At 49.8% G+C, this 18,288-nt stretch overlaps 1 protein-coding gene across 2 annotated transcripts in view; it reads right to left on the bottom strand.

Annotated features, from left to right (window-relative positions):
• Window positions 1-10,983: 10,983 nt before the first annotated feature.
• Window positions 10,984-18,288, bottom strand: part of HCN4 (hyperpolarization activated cyclic nucleotide gated potassium channel 4) — a 44,038-nt gene continuing 36,733 nt past the window's right edge. The window contains exons 4-8 of one of the 2 annotated variants that reach the window (XM_025296179.3): window positions 17,894-18,112; window positions 15,811-15,957; window positions 15,473-15,713; window positions 14,880-15,044; window positions 10,984-14,768 (exon numbers count right to left, since the gene is read on the bottom strand). In XM_025296179.3, coding sequence (XP_025151964.3) covers window positions 13,303-14,768; window positions 14,880-15,044; window positions 15,473-15,713; window positions 15,811-15,957; window positions 17,894-18,112 — 2,238 coding nt within the window. In that variant the 3' untranslated portion in view covers window positions 10,984-13,302. Of the gene's footprint in view, window positions 15,045-15,472; window positions 15,714-15,810; window positions 15,958-17,893; window positions 18,113-18,288 lie in introns of both variants that reach the window. The other variant, XM_044925347.2, reaches the window with a different exon arrangement.

Raw genomic sequence — 18,288 nt, 5'->3', positions numbered from 1 at the left:
AGATACTGGCTAAATAACAACAGTGCTAAGTTGCTTCAGTCATGTCCAACCCTTTGACACCCCATGGACTGTAGCCCACCAGGCTCCTCTGTCCGTGGGCTTCTCCAGGCAAGAATACTGGAGTGGGCTACCATTCCCTTCTCCAGGGCATCTTCCCGACCCAGGGATCTAACCCACATCTCTTAAGTCTCCTGCATTGGCAGTCGGGTTCTTTACCACTAGCACCATCTGTGAAGCCCGAATAACAACAGAGAAACTTGTGAATTATTTGTTCAAAAGAAAGTAAGGGATTTCCCTAACAGAGGACCCAAAACCTGAACACAAGCGTCAAACAGAAAGAGGAGCTAGTGCTTGCCTAAGGAAAAGCCAAATAAACAGGAATGTGGACGCAGGGAGAGGAGCACTGGGAGCTGGGAGCCAAAGCTCGTGAGAGGGTAACCCAGGAGAAACCACCTGTCAGGAAAGGAGACCAAGGAAGTCTGACTGGCACCACTGTATTTTTAAAAAATAAGTGAAATTTCTCATCTCCCTTCAGAATTTGTTGAAGATTTTTGTGGCAATATTCATAAGGGATATCAGTCTGTAGTTTTCTTCTTTTGTAATTTTTTTTTAATCTGGTTTTGGTATCCATGTAATACTGGCCTCCTAGAGTAAGGAAAGTGCTCCCTCCTCTCTACTTTTTGGGAGTTTGTGAAGGATTGGTGTCCATAGTTCTAAACATTTGGTGGAATTCACCAGTGAGGCCATCTGATCCTGGGCTTTTCATTATGAGAAGTTTTATTCCTATTTGCATCTCTCCACTTACTATAGGTCTGTCTATTCAGATTCCCTATTTCTTCTTCATTCACTTTTGGTAGTTTGTGTGTTTCTAAGAATTTGTCCATTTTACCTAGGTTATCTGACTTTTCAGCATACTATTGTTCATAGGGTTCTCTTATGTCCCTTTTCATTTCTTAAAAGTTGATGGTATTATCCCATCTTTCATTCCTGTTAGTATTGGATTGGCCAGAAAGTTCATTTGGGTTTTTCCATAAGATGTAATGGAAAAATCTAAATGAACTTTTTGGACAACCCAATATATCTGTCTCTGCGTCTGTCTCTCTCTTTCTCCTTTCTTTTTTGGCAGTAAATCTCTCTCTCTCTCTTTAAACTTTCAAGCAGCAGGTTTATTTTATTTGATAAAGAATTAACAGAGTTGGGACTTCCCTGGTGGTCCAGTGGTTAGGACTCTGTGCTTCCAGTGCAAGGGGTTCAAGTTTGATCCCTGGTTGGGGAATTAGGACCCCCCATGCCTCGGTGCAACCAAAAAAAAAAATAATTAACAGAGTTAATTTGATGCCCCCCAAATGAGGTAACGCTGCAACATTTGCATGTGAAAAGTTTCCTTCAAACACTTATTCAGATTTGTTATGACAGATCAAAGAAACTTCCATTTCAAGTTTGTTCACACAAATCAAAAATTTGTTACTTTGGGAAGTAATTTGTTAATTTGGGAAGTTTCAAATGGCAATGTAACTGAGCAGGACGCTAAGGGTCCCTTCCCAGGACAGACACCTCTCCCTCCCAGAGCTTCAACTCCTCTCTCAAGTGCCTGATGATGGTATCTGATGTACAATTCCTGAGTTGTTTCATAGATGTCAAAACCCCCACCAAATGGAAGAAATTAACTACTTGATGACCAAATACTCCATGTGCACCTCCTGGCACTGAAGGACTGGTGATGCTCACCCCTGTGACACTGCCCTGTTACGTTACCATCAACCAGGCAGAGAACTGTCATGAGGCTGGATGGCATCACCGACTCGATGGACGTGAGTTTGAGTGAACTCCGGGAGATGGTAATGGACAGGGAGGCCTGGCATGCTGCGATTCATGGGGTCGCGAAGAGTCGGACACGACTGAGCGACTGAACTGAACTGAACTGATCACATACCTGGGACGCCAAACACTTTGCTCAAAGCCGTCAGGGAGTTTGGGCTTTTTGAGCACTGATGTCCTGGACTCCCTGTAAGGCATCTCACAATAAATGCTACACTTTCCTTCGCCACAACCTTGTGTCTGTAGATTGGCTTTATTGTGCCCTGTGAGCAAGGGGATCCAGGTTTTGCTTCAGTAACAGCAATTCTATCCCAGAGTCATAATTACCAGGGGAAAAAATGTTCTCTAGGTAAGAGTTCTGACAGCACTGTAATACCGAGTCCATCCTTTTATACAAAAGAATGTGCATTTTGCAAAGACAGTCCATGTTTCTATGACATCATTTTTGAAAAATGTTCTCAATTGCCTTACTGTCTTCAACAGGGTCAGTGATCAAATTGTTAAAATTTGTTAGTTTTGTTCATCTTGTCAAAGAACCAACTTTTGATTTTGCCAATTTTCTGCATTGTCTATTCTCGATTGCATTTATTTCTTCTTTAATGTTTATGACTTCCTTCCTTCCACCTGCTTTGTTTAGTTTTCTCTTCTTTTCATTAGTTTCTTATGTTATTGATCTAAGATCTTTAGATAGCTGCTGCTGCTGCTGCTAAGCCGCTTCAGTCGTGTCTGACTCTGTGCGACCCCATGGACTGCAGCCTACCAGGCTCCTCCATCCACAGGATTTTCCAGGCAAGAGTACTGGAGTAGGGTCCCATTGCCTTCTCTGTTAGATAGCAGTAAGCGCCTATAAATTTCTCTCAGAGTACTGCTTTTGCTATACCCCGTAAGTTTTGGTATGTTGTGTTTTTGTTTCTGTTCATCTTAATTTACTTTCTAATGTTTTCTTGCGCTTTCTTCTTTGATCCACTGGTTCTGTAAAAATGCATTAATTTCCATATATTTGCAAATTTTCCAAAATTCCTTCTGTTATTGATTTCTAAAACCATTGTATGATCGTCAGAGAACACATGTCATACGATTACAATTCTTTAAAATTTCTTGAGACTTGTTTTGTGACTTAACACAGAGTCTATCTTGGAGAATATTTCATGTGCACTTGAAAAGAATATGGATTTTGCTGTTGTTAAGTAGAGGGTTCTAGATGCCCTGATTATATTGCTCAAATTTTCCACTTCCTTGCTGATCTTCTATCCTGTTCATCTATCCGTTATTGAAAATGGGCATGACATCTACATCTATTACTGTTGCACTGTCTATCCCCTCCTTCCATTATGTCAAGTTTGCTTCGTGAATTTTGGGGTTCTGCTGTTAGGTGCATATATGTTTAAATTGTTAATTGTTCCTGACAGATTGCTCTTTTTATCATTTTTTTATCCTTTTATCACTTTAAAGTAGACTTCATCTTTAGCAACAATTTTGTCTCAAAAAGAAGCCCATAAAATATATAATGCCTGTGTGCGTTCTAAGTCACCTCAGTCGTGTCCAGCTCTCTGAGACCCCATGGACTGTAGCCCACCAGGCTTCTTTGTCCATGGGATTCTCCAGGCAAGAATACTGGAGAGGGTTGCTATGTCCACCTTCAGGGGATCTTCCTGACCCAGGGATGGAACCCACATCTCTAACATCTCCTGCATTGACAGGCAGGTTCTTTACCACTAGCGCCACCTGCTGCTAAGTCACTTCAGTCGTGTCCGACTCTGCGACCCCATAGACGGCAGCCCACCAGGCTCCCCCTGGGATTCTCTAGGCAAGAACACTGGAGTGGGTTGCCATTTCCTTCTCCAATGCATGAAAGTGAAAAGTGCAAGTGAAGTCGCTCAGTCGTGTCCGACTCTTCGCGACCCCATGGACTGCAGCCCACCAGGCTCCTCCGTCCATGGGATTTTCCAGGCAAGAGTACTAGAGTGGGGTGCCGTTGCCTTCTCCGGCGCCACCTAGGAAGCCCAAAATATATATGTTAAATAATATAATATCAACAAGTAGTATTCTATATTATTAATATTATATTAATGGCTATTAGTAATATATAAATTATATATTTATATATTAAAGCTATGTAATATAATTTTGAGAGAGGTATATCTCAAAATTATATCATTTTTTAAAATCCATCCTGCCAATTTCTTCAAGTACTTGATCTATTTACATTTTATGTTAATTACTGATAAGGTAGTATTTACACTTTCAGTTTTGTTATTTGTTTTCTATGTCTTCAATTTTTTTTTTAATTTAATTTTATTTTTTAAATTTATAATATTGTATTGGTTTTGGCATATATCAAAATGAATCCGCCACAGGTATACATGTGTTCCCCATCCTGAACCCTCCTCCCTCCTCCCTCCCCATACCATCCCTCTGGGTCGTCCCAGTGCACCAGCCCCAAGCATCCAGTATTGTGCATCGAACCTGGACTGGTGACTCGTTTCACATATGATATTATACATGTTTCAATGCCATTCTCCCAAATCATCCCACCCTCTCCCTCTCCCACAGCGTCCAAAAGACTGTTCTATACATCAGTGTCTCTTTTGCTGTCTCGTATACAGGGTTATTGTTACCATCTTTCTAAATTCCATATATATGCGTTAGTATACTGTATTTGGTGTTTTTCTTTCTGGCTTACTTCACTCTGTATAATAGGCTCCAGTTTCATCCACCTCATTAGAACTGATTCAAATGTATTCTTTTTAATGGCTGAGTAATACTCCATTGTGTATATGTACCACAGCTTTCTTATCCATTCATCTGCTGATGGACATCTAGGTTGCTTCCATGTCCTGGCTATTGTAAACAGTGCTGCGATGAACACTGGGGTACACGTGTCTCTTTCAATTCTGGTTTCCTTGGTGTGTATGTCCAGCAGTGGGATTGCTGGGTTTTTGTCCCTCTGTTACTTTGTTACTGTCCTTTGTGTTGTGTCCATTTTTCCGTGTACCATTTTAATGCCCTTGTCAAAAGGCACAAATTATAAAAGAAAAATTTGATGAGTTGAACATCCTCAAAGTTAAAAATATTTACTCTTTGAAAGACATGGTTGAGGAAACAGCAAGGTAAACCATAAACTGAGAGAAAATATTTGCAAAATATACATCTTATAAAGGACTTGTCTCCTGAATATATTATTTATAATTTAATAATAAGAAACAAATGACTCAAACAAATGAGTAAAGATTTGAACACTTTATCAAAGAACCCATATAGATAGCAAATAAGCACTCAAAAAGATGCTCAGCATCTTTAGTCATTATGGCAATGGAAATTTAAACCAGGAGTTAATAAAACACACTGTCTTGAATGGTAGAAATAAAAGACACGATCAAATATTGCAAAAATCTGCGGTACCCGGAACTCTGTTTCAGTTGCTGGTGGGAATACAAAGCAGTATTCCAACCTCAGAAAATAATCTAGTGGTGTCTGATCAAGTTAAATCTATACTCACCAAATGACTCAACAGTGCCACTCAGGAAAAATGAAAATCCAGGCTCACATGAAGACTTGATCGTGAATGTTCATAGGAGCTTTATTCTTAGTAGCCCAACTGGAAACAGCCCAATTGCTCACCAGTGGGTGAAGGAATAACAAATCCTGGCATATTCAGCCAGGGACACTTGCTCCACAGAACACAAAACAAAATGGACAGGCCTTAAAGGCTTTTGACTAAAGGAAAGAAATTAGACACAAGGGCTGACACACTTTGTGGTTCCATTTATATGAAATTCTACCTATATTTTGCCAGAAAGGCAAAACTTTAGTGATAGAAAGCAGATTGCCAGGAGCCAGGAGCAGGAGGCTGACTGCAGAGAGGTGGAGGAGGATCTGCAGGCGTGAGCGAAATGTTGATTATCCTCATTATCAAGGTGGTTCTAGGACTGGGAAAATGTGTCAAAACTCAGTGAACTGTGCACTGAAAATTGGTGAATTTTGTTATCTATAAATCATATCTCGATTAAAAAAATATATACAATTAGCAATAGCAACAAAAATTAAAGGTATTAGGAATAAAACTAGCCAAATGCACAAACCTTCATGAAGAAAACTGGAAAGCCACGTGAAGACTTGGCAGAGACAGTTAATGCCCAGTAAATACTCCACATGCCCGCCCACATCAAGCAGCCTCCTTTGCCGTTACTTTGGGGCCAAGTGACGAGCAAGGATGAGAAGGAGCGAGATGTGTCACTGCCGGAGACTGCCGGAGAAGAGTCGTTCAGAATCTGTGGTCTCTTCCAGGTCTCTCTTCTCCTTCCACGTGATCTTGGAGACCACGGGTTCCAGCTGCTGTTCAGTAAGGAGAGTGGCTGCCTGGCCTGCTGGGGACTTAACCTGAGCTGGAATAAATCTTCACTGTGTTAAACCATTGAAATGTTGCGGTTTTTCTGTTGGGGTCACTAGTGCTAATTGCCCTAATACAAAAGAAACAGTAAAGAAGACCCAAATGTGGGTCTTGTTCATCCATAGAAATACAAATTTTAATAATAATGTTCATGTAATTTCAAAGCAGAAGTCCACTGAGATCTTCATGCATCTTAACAAACTGTACAAAGTATATGATACCACAGAGACTAGAGTAGCCAAGACATTGTTTAAGAAGGAGGTGAGAGCACAGGCTTTACTAAGATCTACACACTTTATAAAGCTACAGTAACTAAGACGGTTTGAACAAGGATGGATGAGCTAATGTTACTGAATAGAGAGCTTTGACATAAACCCAGATGTGACATATAAGTGACATTTAAATTAGTAGGAACAATTGGTTGTCTGTATAAGACAAAAATGAAATCAAACTGTCCTGACATCATACCCAAAGTCTGGGTCAGTTAGGTTAAGTAAATGTGAAAAGCAACACTTCACAGTTTAAAAATTAACACGGAGGAATATATTTATAATAACAGAGTAAGATAGGTTTCTTAAACCAGCAAAAAAGGCACTAAGGAAGTACTAGACTTTTTGAAAAAATATTGCTAATATTGATCTCATTAAAATGTAAAATTTCTGTTCACCAAGGAACACTGAGAAAAGAAAGAAAGAAAATATAAGCCATACACTGGAAGAAGATATTTATAACACATACAATGAACAAATATATGTATGTATGTAAAACTCTTATGAATCAACAAAAGACAATAGGAAACCAGGAAAAATACATGAAAAAATATTGCTCAGAAGAGGAAACAAATGGCAAATGAATATTCAAAAAAATGCCAACCTTACTGGTAATTAGGGACTTGCACACTAAAACACAATTAGATGTCACTAGATTGGGAAAAATAAGAAAGTCTGATGATTGCAATCATTAGCAAGAATGTATGTAGATTAGGAGTAACTCATACCCTGCAGGTGGGAGTGTACATTGTTAGAACTAGTTAAAACAGCTTGGCATTATCTTGTAAAGTGAAGGTTAAGTCACCCTATGACTCAGTTCTTCCTCTCCCAGATGCAGAGCCTAAAGATGCTTCGACATATCTGTATCAGGAGCCACAAATAAGAACATTTGTAGCAACAGTGTTGGTAATAGAGAGAACTGGAAATGACTGAAATATCTGTCTCCAGAAGAACACATATGTCTATGGTGACATATTCAGATACTGGAACGCTATACGGTGGTGAAGGTGAGTGAACTATGCTCCGGGCATCAACAAGATCTCAAAATTACAATACTGAATGGGAAAAAAAGCAAATTATTAAAGAATACATACAGCAGGATGCCACTTATATAAAGTTCAAAATTTTACAGATACATTCAGTGGTGTATGTAAGTGGAAGCGGTATGGTCCACTCCTGGTGCAGGCAATGAAAAGGTAAGATATTTGTAAAGAAATTTTAAGCAATAATAAAAACAGACTCAATCTGCTGCTGCTTATCCTATGCATCAGCGATTCTGAACAATATTATTGATGAAACCCTCCTCCCCACAAAGACAACTACTTCCAGTCCCCACCCTTCCATTGGTACACAACTGAGCACATGTTTAGAGACATTTTATTTCTGCAGTAAAAAAAGTATCATGAGTAGCAATGGGATGACTAAAGTTCATCTGAGTGGATTATCTTGGAGAGCAAGACAGGGATACAGTTGGGGACCAGCAGATGCTTCCAAAGGTATGCCTTATGTTCTCTTTTTTAAAACCAAGTTATTGGTGTATGGCTACTTATCACATTTTTAATATTCAGTATTTGTTATGGTTATATCTTCTTCTCTGTGTTATGAAATATTCCACCCTCGAGAGAAAATTGAAAATGCCACATCAGGGGGAGGGCCGGGATTGGAGAAGACTCACTCTGGATGCACTGCTGCTGCTGCTGCTGCTGCTGCTGCTAAGTCGCTTCAGTCGTGTCCGACTCTGTGCGACCCCATGGACGGCAGCCCCCAGGCTCCCCCGTCCCTGGGATTCTCCAGGCAAGAACACTGGAGTGGGTTGCCATTTCCTTCTCCAATGCATGAAAGTGAAAAGTGAAAGTGAAGTCGCTCAGTCGTGTCTGACTCTTCCCGACCCCATGGACTGCAGCCCACCAGGCTCCTCCATCCATGGGATTTTCCAGGCAAGAGTCCTGGAGTGGGGTGCCATTGCCTTCTCCACTGGATGCACTGGAAACTGTGAACTCAAGAAAGAATGAAAGGACCACGGTTGACCAGAAAACGATGAGGAGCCATGTTGGGGGAGGAGGGGATTGAATTGAGAGGGAAGCCATGAGTACGGGTGAGGCTTCCAGGAAGCAGGTGGGCAGAGAGAAGACGGTGGGGTCATGGCCAGGGGCCCAAAGCACTGAGCCTCGGGAGAAAGAAGAGCTCTTTCTTTGAACAGAAAGAGCAGTGAGAGGAAAGCAGGTCCTAAAAGCTGGGGTGGGCCGGGCAGCAGGACAAAACCTGCGGAGATCCGCCTTAGGTTTACCAGGGGGCCGGGGAGGACCTCATCCACCGCGTTCTGTGTAGAAGCGGTGGGGCCAGATGGCTGTGGAGGAGGAAGTGACTCAGAGGAAGGGAAATGAGGGTGGGGCGTCCAGACAGCTCTCAAGAAGTTTGGCTGACAGATGAGGAGCAGCAGCTGGGAAGAGACTCGGAGTCTAGGAGGGATCTTAATCAATTTTTAAAATGTTTGTTTAAAAAAATCCCAGTCTGGTTTAACCCCACCAGGGCAGAGAGTGTCTTTGGGCAACTGGCAGCTGTAAACACGACAGGTGTCCGCTGGAGTCGAAGCAGGGGGTTCAGTGGCATTTCGAGGAGGGGCCGGCTGACTGCCCTGGTGGGGAGAAGTGTATCATTACTGACTGTTCCGAATTGCTGCTAGCTGGAGATGGTGAAAGGTAAGAGAAAGCAAACCACATTTAGCCATTTATATGCAGTTTTAAAATTTTTCTACAGACTATGCACCCCTACCTTCCTACAGACTGCTCCTGGCACTCAGCCCTTGGTACGTGCCACCAATGGGAGTGATCAGGTTTGAGTCTCCAGACCCCAGGTATGCACCCTGGCTCCTTCACATTCCAGCCAACTGGTCTAGGCAGGTTCCCTCTTTGAGCCCCTGGGCTCACTGTATTGGGGCCCTCCCTTAGGGTATTTTTGAGGATGGAATGAGAGAACAGGAAAGCACCAAGTGCCCAGCACACAGTAGGTGCTTACTAAGTGTCCTTTTGTAGTCAGGGAACAGAGAAGATAGTGATTGGGATTGCTCCAGCCCCCAGTGGAGGAGCAAGGCCCAGTGCAAGCCTGTGGTGGATCCTTGAGGGGCTGAGTGGAGGCAAGTAGCCTGGATCTACCCCTTGCAAATTGGCTGGGTGTGTAGCTAATTCGTCCCACCCCCCAGTGGCTGGCTGTCTGCAAAGGCCTCCCCATAGCCCCAGATGCCAGGCCTGCATTTTGCCCTGCCCTCCTGGTGGGTCCCTGAGGACCCATGGCCTCCTGGGCCACAGGGGGCAGTTGTCATGGGGACGCAGGGCCTGCTGCAGCTGCCTCCTTAGCAACGGGACTCCCAGGCCAGTTACCATGGCAACAACATCTACTAGGCAATCACTGATGGGGATGGGAACGGATTCCCTGCCCTTTTCTGAGGACTTTCCCCTCTGGAGTGCAGGCAACACGGCAATCCTCTGCCACCACCATGTGGCCCTGGGGAATTTGCTTTCCAGACTCAGAACGCTGCCTCTCTCCTACGCCGCAAGGTACAACTCTGAGGGCCCTTGGGACCCTCTTCAGCAAGGGGTGGAGGAAGCAGCCTTGAGGGTCTTCTCAGAGGGTCTGGAGTCAGGCGCCCCCTCCGGCGCCCACAGTCAGGAGTGCCATGTCACACCTCCTTACAGTGAGGCCTCTCTGGTTCCCCAACTCCCGCAAGAGCCCAGCAGCTGTGTTGCCTCCTTGGCTACTCTAACATGCAACCTTCTGCCCTGGCCATGACACCCTCCTCCCAGCCTGGTAACATTTTGTGACCCATCTGATCAGGCTGAGATCGCATCTCCCTCTTCAGGATCTCACTGGAGTTCATGTGCTCACTATCCTTCTCCAGGCAGCACCAAGGAGTCCCAGGGCAGCCCCCACAGCTGGGGTGGGAAGGACCTCAGTTAGGGTCTCACGCCTACACTAGCCAAGGACACACGCTTTCTCTCTCACCAGCCCACCAACAGTGCACACTTCTGTCCATAGCCAGACCTCACACTCTCTCACAGCTCTGCTCCCCGACCCCTGCTCTTGGGGGCACAGTCTTGTGCGTACAAGCACACCTTGCTCTAGGGACAATGTCCCACTGCCCTCCACGGCCAGGCTCCTGAGGCTTCAGAATCCACGCTGCACCCCCCATCCCTTGCCCCTAGAAGAAGGCAGCATCTGCTGGAATTTTTTTATTTAAATAAAATATACAACTCGGTGCATTTACCATTTTCTGTTTTAAAAGTGGAAGATTTGAAAATTGCTTGTGAGAGATGGGGGATGGAAGGGTCCACTGACCAGACCTGGCTTTCCCCCTCTCTGGAGTGGCTGGGCTGAGTCGGAGCTTTCATAAACTGCATGTGTATCTGTGTCTCTGTATGTGTGTGGAGGGGGGTGAGACCAAGTCCTGGTGGCTAGAAGGGTCCTCATTACTCATGGCCCTGCACCCCCCACTATCCCTACCCCCTCCCCACCCCCTGCCACCTCCAGGTCTAGATTGAGTTTGGATCCAGTCCTGCCCTCCTTGTGGGGCATAGGTAGGTGCCAAACTTCTATGAACAGCACTCATAGAAGGTGCTGCTACGTCCAGCTCTGAAAACTCAAGGGGCCTTCTTCTGCCCAGTAGAGACCAAGGCTAGGTGGCTCTTCCGAAGACCCCAGGATCCTTCCCCCTTTTCTTTCCCGGATTATTGCCTCACACCCCATGACCCATCTATAGAGAAATTTTGTCCACATCCCAGGACAAAGCCTGATCTCGCCAACTTTCTGGCTTAAGAATGTGGAGGAGTGTTCCGGATGGACAAGGCAACACCAGCCCCTCTCATTATTCAGGCCTTGGCAGCCGAACCTCTTCTCCCACTTTAGGCAGTGGAGGTACCACTAACCATGGCTCTGAGCTGTTTTCACAATGGCCTCCACTTTGGACCTGCTTCTGGCTCCTGGTTGCCTTCAGAATCCAAGTCAGTTCCCTTAGCCTATCACACAAGGCTTCCTTCTGACCACAGCTTCTGGATCTCTTCCCAAACCCCCTGACTCCACAACTCCACACCCACCTCAGTCATTTCCCCACCGTGCACACCACCTGACCCCCTGCCCCCTCCTTCCCTCCCTCTAACTTTCCCACACCTGGAGGCCTGGCTCAAGCCCACCACTGGCCGCACACCTTCCTTAGACCCTTAGAAAATTCCAGCTACCTCCTGTGTCCTGAGATTGTAAGTCCTGGAGACAGCAGCCAAAGCTCCTTGGGATCTCACCATAGCTCACTGGGGCAAGGTTCTGGGCACATGAGGGGCAGAAGAAACATGATTTATTGAGCACCTCCTATGATATGTGCCAGGTGCCGGGCTGGGCATGTCACGTGTTCTACAGTTCTCATCTGCTCCTCATAGGTCCTTGTGAGGTGTACCACGAGTACTCCCATTTTACAGACGGTTAACAGAAAGCTCACATGAGCTAAGAAAGCTCAGAAAGCTAAGAAGTGGTAGGTCTGGGATTGAAATCCAGGTCTGATTACCTCCAAAATGTGGTTTCTTCCCTCTATACCCTGCATGGGTGTCAAATTCAGCTCCTGTCAACACAATTTTCTAATGAAAGGAACATCAGCTTTAGCCTAAGGTAGGCAGGCCTAGATTACAATCTCAGATCAGTCCCAGCTCTGCCACTTGTAATTATCCAATTCTGGAACAATGACTAATACTCGGTTTCCTCGTCTGTGAAATGGGAAGAATCAAAGTAGCTACACCTCCTTCAATTTGTAAAATTGAAGCAGTTAATATGTGTAAAGTGCTAAACCAGTGCTTGGCACAGAGCAGACTCAATAAATAGAAGCTTCCCTCCCCTCCCATTCTACAGATGGGAAAACTGAGGGCCGCAGAGGTGATGGGATGTGCTTGAGGCCCTGCAGGGTAGGAGAGGCACGGCCTGGAGTCTTCCGCTTCCATGAGGGGAGGTCGGGCTGGGGCTGAATTTGAGACCAGAGGTGGGGAGAAAGGAGGCCTGCCGAGAGGCTCTGGGGTCTTCTTCCCTGAGGACTGGAGAAGATACATCCCCCAGGCCCTGTGGTGCCCAGCCTGCGGGCCAAGGCAGGTTACTGGATGGAAGGTGACCTGGGTGTCCTGGCAACATGGGGTTAAACTAGATTGCACACACATGTGCACATGTGTGAGTGGCTATCTACATGGCTCTACAGAGCGCTACATAGCTATACATATACACATCTTACATACATATATATATACATCTTGCTAAATTTGCAGTAGAAAAAAATGCAAGACTCTCAGGACCCTGGCCCATTTGTCCCCAGGACTCAGGCAACTGAGGCTCCCTAGGAACAAACTCATGGGCAGCCCTTCCTGGAGGAACGGAGATGACTCCCAGCAGAGTGGGGCTCCAGGTTCACAGCTAAGGGCCTAGTGGTGGCTACTGCCCTAAAATGAATACAATGACCGGTCTGCGCTAGGAACCCCAAACATGGGTCATCCCCACCCCTGCCAAGCCCCAGAGACCCCACCTGCCTTCCTCTGGCTTTTACACTTGGGCCCTGCCTGCTCCCCTCCCCCTCCCTCCCTCTAGTGCTGAGTATTAAAATAGTCTATAAAAGCAAGTGACCAAAAATCTATAGCTCTAAGAATACCTGGTTATTTTCTGCTGTCTTTTGTTTTTCTGGTGTGGATTTTTTTAATGATAATTATTATTGTTATTGGTATATCTCCTAATCACAGTTAAACCTGAAGAAAAAAAGAAGGGAGAAAAAGAAAAAAATAGAGGAGAGGAGGAGGGAGGGGAAGCAGCTTATAGGTTGGACGGCAGTTTGGAGCGCACCGGCTCAGACCTGGCCCCAGGTTCCCTCTGGGGAGCAGCAGTCAGAGGGGGCCCCCCAGAAGAGGTGGCTCTTGCCCCAAATAAAGAAAGAGGGGGTGGCAAAGAACCTGAGGATGTCTTCCGAGGCAGAGTGACGTGCTGGCCAGGGACGGCACCATAGGGCCTCCCGGGGAGACCGAGGCCCCCGCTGCCCCCGCTGCCCCCGCTGCCGCCCCCGCCTCTGGGAAAGAGCGGGAAGGCTGCCACCGACTCCCCAGAGGAGTGCGGGGAGGCTCTGCGGAGAGTCTGCGCCCCGTCCTGGGGGAGGGCCGGCTGAGAGGCTGAGATGAGCTTGAGGTCCTGGGTCAGGCGACCAGGGGTGAGGGGCGGCGTGCCCCGGCGCTGGGGGACCTGGGGCGGCGGGGGGCTGGATGCAGGGGGCAGGAGCAGGGATCCGTGGGAGCCAGAGGCCCGGGGCGGGGCACTTGGGAAAGTTCTTGGAGGGCCCGGGCTGTGGCCAGGAGGGCTGGGCCCTCCTCGGGGGGTGAAGGCGACAGGAGAAGCCCCCCCTGAGGACCCTGCCACCAAGGACAGCCGCTCAGGCTGCCGCGGGGGTGTCTCTGGCGTACTCGGCTGGCCGGCGGCCAGCCCGGGGGACAGCTCCCCGGGAGGCTGGCCCAGCTGCCCTGGGCAGGACGACGGGGACCTGGCCGACGGCGGGGGCGGCAGGAAGGGCTCCGCGAGTCCCAGGCCTCCCCGGGCCCCCGGCAGCGGGGGCGGCGGCTGGCTGGCCTGCGGGGAGCGGGCGCCCGGCTGCAGAGGGGTGAGCAGGGGCGAGTCGGACGAGGACAGGGAGCCCCCCAGCGCCTTGTGGAAGTGGCCGAACCCCGCGGTGGCGGCGGCCGCGGCGGTGGAAGGCGTGGGCGCTGGGGAGGAGCCGCCGACCCCTGGCGGCGGGGAGGAGCTGGACGAGGGGAGGAGCGGGCTCAGACCGGCCGGCGCGGAGAATCCAGCCAGTTGTTGGATGTGAAAGGAGGAGGAAGACGGCGTGTCCACCTGGGACGGGCTGCTGGCGGGCGAGGCGGAGCCCAGCGCCGATGGGATCAGAGACTGCAGCCGCTTCAGGTGCCGGGGCGTCTGCCCGGCCCCGAGGCCGCCGAGCCCGGGCCCCGGGGGAGGCCGGAAGATGGCAGCCGGCAGGCGCGGGTGGTGAGTGAGGGCGATGGCCACGGAGGTGGTGGCGGCGGCGGCCTGCAGCGGCGCCTGGATCAGCGGGGTCCAGATGACCGGCGTGGGGGTCGGCGTGGCGGAGGCGGCGGCCTGGACGCGATGCGCGCAGTGCGCCATCTCCCTGTCGTGCTGCACGATCTGCTGGATGATCTCGTTCTCCTGGTAGTTGAAGACGCCTGAGTTGAGGTCGTGCTGGACTTTGTGGAGGAGGATGGAGTTTTTCTTGCCTGGACCACCGAACAAGATCAGGCGCTTAGGCCGGGGAGGGAGCAGACAGAAGCCTGTAGCCCGCCCCCGCCCCCGCCCCGCCGCCACCTCCCTCCCGGCAGGCAGCTCACCGATGCGGTCCAGGCGGTCCAGCGCCACCGTCTCGAAGGCCCGCCGCATCATGGGGTACTCCTCCAGCACCTCATTGAAGTTGTCCACGCTCAGCGAGTAGAGGCGGCAGTAGGTGTCAGCCCTCACGCTGGCTGTGCGCCGGCCCCGCGTCAGCAGGCAGATTTCTGCCAGGATATCAGGAGTCAGGGGGCCTTCCAGCAGATTCCACAGAACCCCACCACCACCCCGTCCCACCCTGACCTGGGCCCTGCTGTCTGGGACAGAAGCTTGACAGGCTCACAAGGCCCCATCCCCAGGCTGTGACCCCTTCGGATGCCAGCCTGCAACCAAATGGGTACCAGACTAACTCCCATCTCTGGAACCACCCCTGTATGAGGAAAGGGCAACCCACTCCAGTTTTCTTGTCTGGGAAATCCCATCACGGACAGAGGAGCCTGTCAGGCTACAGTCCATGGGGTTGAAAAGAGTCGGATAGCATGCGCCAGCCTCACAGACACCCACTCCCAGACAGTGGCGTGAGGGTCTGTGATGTCATCCTCTGTGACTCCCCAACCCATTCCCCTGTCCCCCCAGGACCCCTTAGCTGCCTCACCTCCAAAATAAGAGCCATCTGCCAGCTTGGTCTCCTTGTTGCCCTTGGTGAGCACACTGACCACCCCGTGCTGAATGAAGTACATCTTCTTGCCAATGGTGCCTTCGCGGATGATGTAGTCCCCAGGCTGGAAGACCTCGAAGCGCAGCTTGGTCAGCATGGAGGTCACAAAGTTGGGATCCGCGTTGGCAAACAGTGGCATGGAGGCCACCAGCTTTCTGCAGTTAAAGTTGATGATCTCCTGCTCCCAAGATGGGGTGAATTGAGAAAGGGAGGCGGAGGTGAGGGGAACCGCCCGGCAGGAAGGCCTGGCTCCCCTCCCGGGCCACCAAGCTCACCTCCCGCAGTGGCTCACTCAGCTCGCCCAGGATGCTCTCCTCATCGAACATCTTGCCCTGGTAGCGGTGCTCGTAGTAGTCATGGATGCGCTGGCGGGTGTCAGGCGGGAGCTTGTGGAAGGACATGTACTGCTCCACCTGCTTGTACTGAGTGCCAGGAGACAGAGAGTGTCACCTCCTAGCCAGCCAGTCTGACCGCCCCAGCTGGCACCACGCTGTCTTGGCTGCTGGTGACTAGAGCCAGCATGGCTCCCGTGGGCCTTTTTGGCTGACCTTTGAGAGTGAGGGCCTCAGCGTGGATGTGGCCCTGACTCTCAGCCACGTGGGGTAGAGGAGGGGCACTAGAGCATCCAGTCTTCACCATGTTCAATACAATGATTCCTCTAAAGGTCAGTCTCCTCTGTGTCACACTGTGGACCAGCGCGGCCTCGCTCACAGACTCTAGAAGGAGCTGTTTCCCAGCAGTTGTAACAAACTGGCAGAGGCAGCGGAATGGGCTGCATTAGAGGTTTGGAGGGGTTGGAGACTGAAGGCAGGATGCCTGACGCATCAGGTGGGGCATGTATCCAACCATGGGCTCTGGTGAGGCTGAGTCTTTGGTTAAAGAGCAACTCCAGCTAGGCCTACCAGCTGGAGGGAGGGGCTGGGTAGAGAAGGGATATTAAGTAAAGGTTTGGGGACAAGAGATTGTGCCCCTAAGTGCCCAGGACTTAACCAACTAAGAAATGCTCCTGCCCCCAGCCCCCCGGGGTGATGGGTGGGTGCCGCTCCAGCCATCCCTGGATTGTGGGTGGAGAGTGGGGATCCTCAGGTGCATAGCTGGGATAGGAGGCACAATTAGGCAAGAAACAGATGTTCCCACAGGGGGATGTAAGGGAAGTCCCTGTACCCCAGGAACCATCAGAAATAGGATGTACTAGGGCTCCAAAGAGGTGGGGACACAGTGCTGCGACAGAGCAATGACAAGAAGGAGGTGATGTTCCCTAAGGTTCTTCCAAGTGCCGTGACCCAGGCGGGAGCCAGCGGGGATGAAGGAGAAGGAGCTGATGACAGGGCAGCCGCTGCCAGGCACCAACGATGGCCCCCGGCTTCTGGCCTGGGCGTCTGCGCTACCGTATCCGCTAAGAAGACAGGCAAGAGGGGAGGCTGGAGTGGAGAAGGCTGGAGACTGTTCTCATCTTGGACATGATGAGGGTGAGGTCCAAAGAGGCATCAAGTAGTGTGGGGCTTAAGAAGGAGCTGGGGGCTGATTATACTATTTGGGTCCCACTGCAGTGAGATGGACACAGAACATGGGGTGGGGTGGGAAGGCAGCCCCTAAGAAAATGGGAGAGAGAGAAGCAGAGATTTGGGCCCACGCCACCAGGCGCCCGGCGTGGGATAACTGAGAAGATGAGCCAGCCAAGGAAGAGTGGGGAAAAGAGCAGAGAGCACGCGGTCGTGCAAACAAGTACGAAGCCCAGCAGGGAGTCATAACTGTCAGGGGCCAAGCAAGACAAGGACCCCACAGGACCCGCTGGCTTTAGCAACACAGAGGACACAGGTGACCTCAGACTCAGCAGGCTGAGAGAAGGGCAGATTCAGCAGCCGCAAACAATGCAAGTTGGGTTGGTTGCATGGTGCATTGGTTGGTTTTAGGAATTTGTCCATGAGAAAGAGGCGGAGAGCAGAAAAGATAGCAGCCAAAGCCGAATGATGGTGGATGGACAGACATTTTTAAGAAGGGAGAGATGGGGCAAGTGTCAGTGCTGGTGCGAGGGCCTGGAGAGGAGGAGGCCTGAGGGGACTGTGGACACAGCGTGGGGGGCCAGGTAGGAAAGGGGCCCTCAGGCAAGAGACACAGGCCCCCAACACAGCAGGAGGAGAGGGGGTACAGATAAAAGACATTAGAGGTGTTTTAAGGCTGGGAGCTGAGTGTCCCCTAAGAGGAGTCCCCCGCTCTGTCGTCCACCCAGGGAGCCCCCATCAGAGGGGGCTGGACCCACGGAAGCCCCATGCCTGTCAGCCTGTGCTCCCTGTGGGAAGGAGCGATGGGCAGGTTCTCCTAAGAGAGCCCAAGGTGGACCCCGGCGTTCTGCCCTACCTTCTCCTGGTACTGGCGCCGGGAGGAGTCCAGGGACTGGATGAGGGCAGTGGCATGGCCGATGAACATGGCGTAGCAGGTGGCACCCACAATCATGCTGAGCATGGTGAGCCAGACGTCCGACATGCCCACCGGGGCCTGCCGGCCATACCCGATGCACAGCATATGACTCATGGCCTTGAAGAGGGCGTAGGAGTACTGCTTTCCCCAGGAGTTGTTCTGTGGACAGATGCACAGGTGGGCAGATGGGGAAAGGGGTAGGCCAAGGAGAGGCAGGCCCTTCTCTCCAGCACCTAGAAAAGCTACACCCCTCCCCCAGCCTAACTCCCAGTAGCTGGGGCCCAGGCTCCCAACCTTGCTGTCAGATGAAAACCTTGGCTGAGGAGCGAGGAGGC

Source organism: Bubalus bubalis, chromosome 11 (assembly GCF_019923935.1).
Source record: "Bubalus bubalis isolate 160015118507 breed Murrah chromosome 11, NDDB_SH_1, whole genome shotgun sequence".
Classification (NCBI taxonomy): Eukaryota; Metazoa; Chordata; class Mammalia; order Artiodactyla; family Bovidae; genus Bubalus; species Bubalus bubalis.
This window is presented reverse-complemented; position numbering and strand designations above follow the sequence as displayed.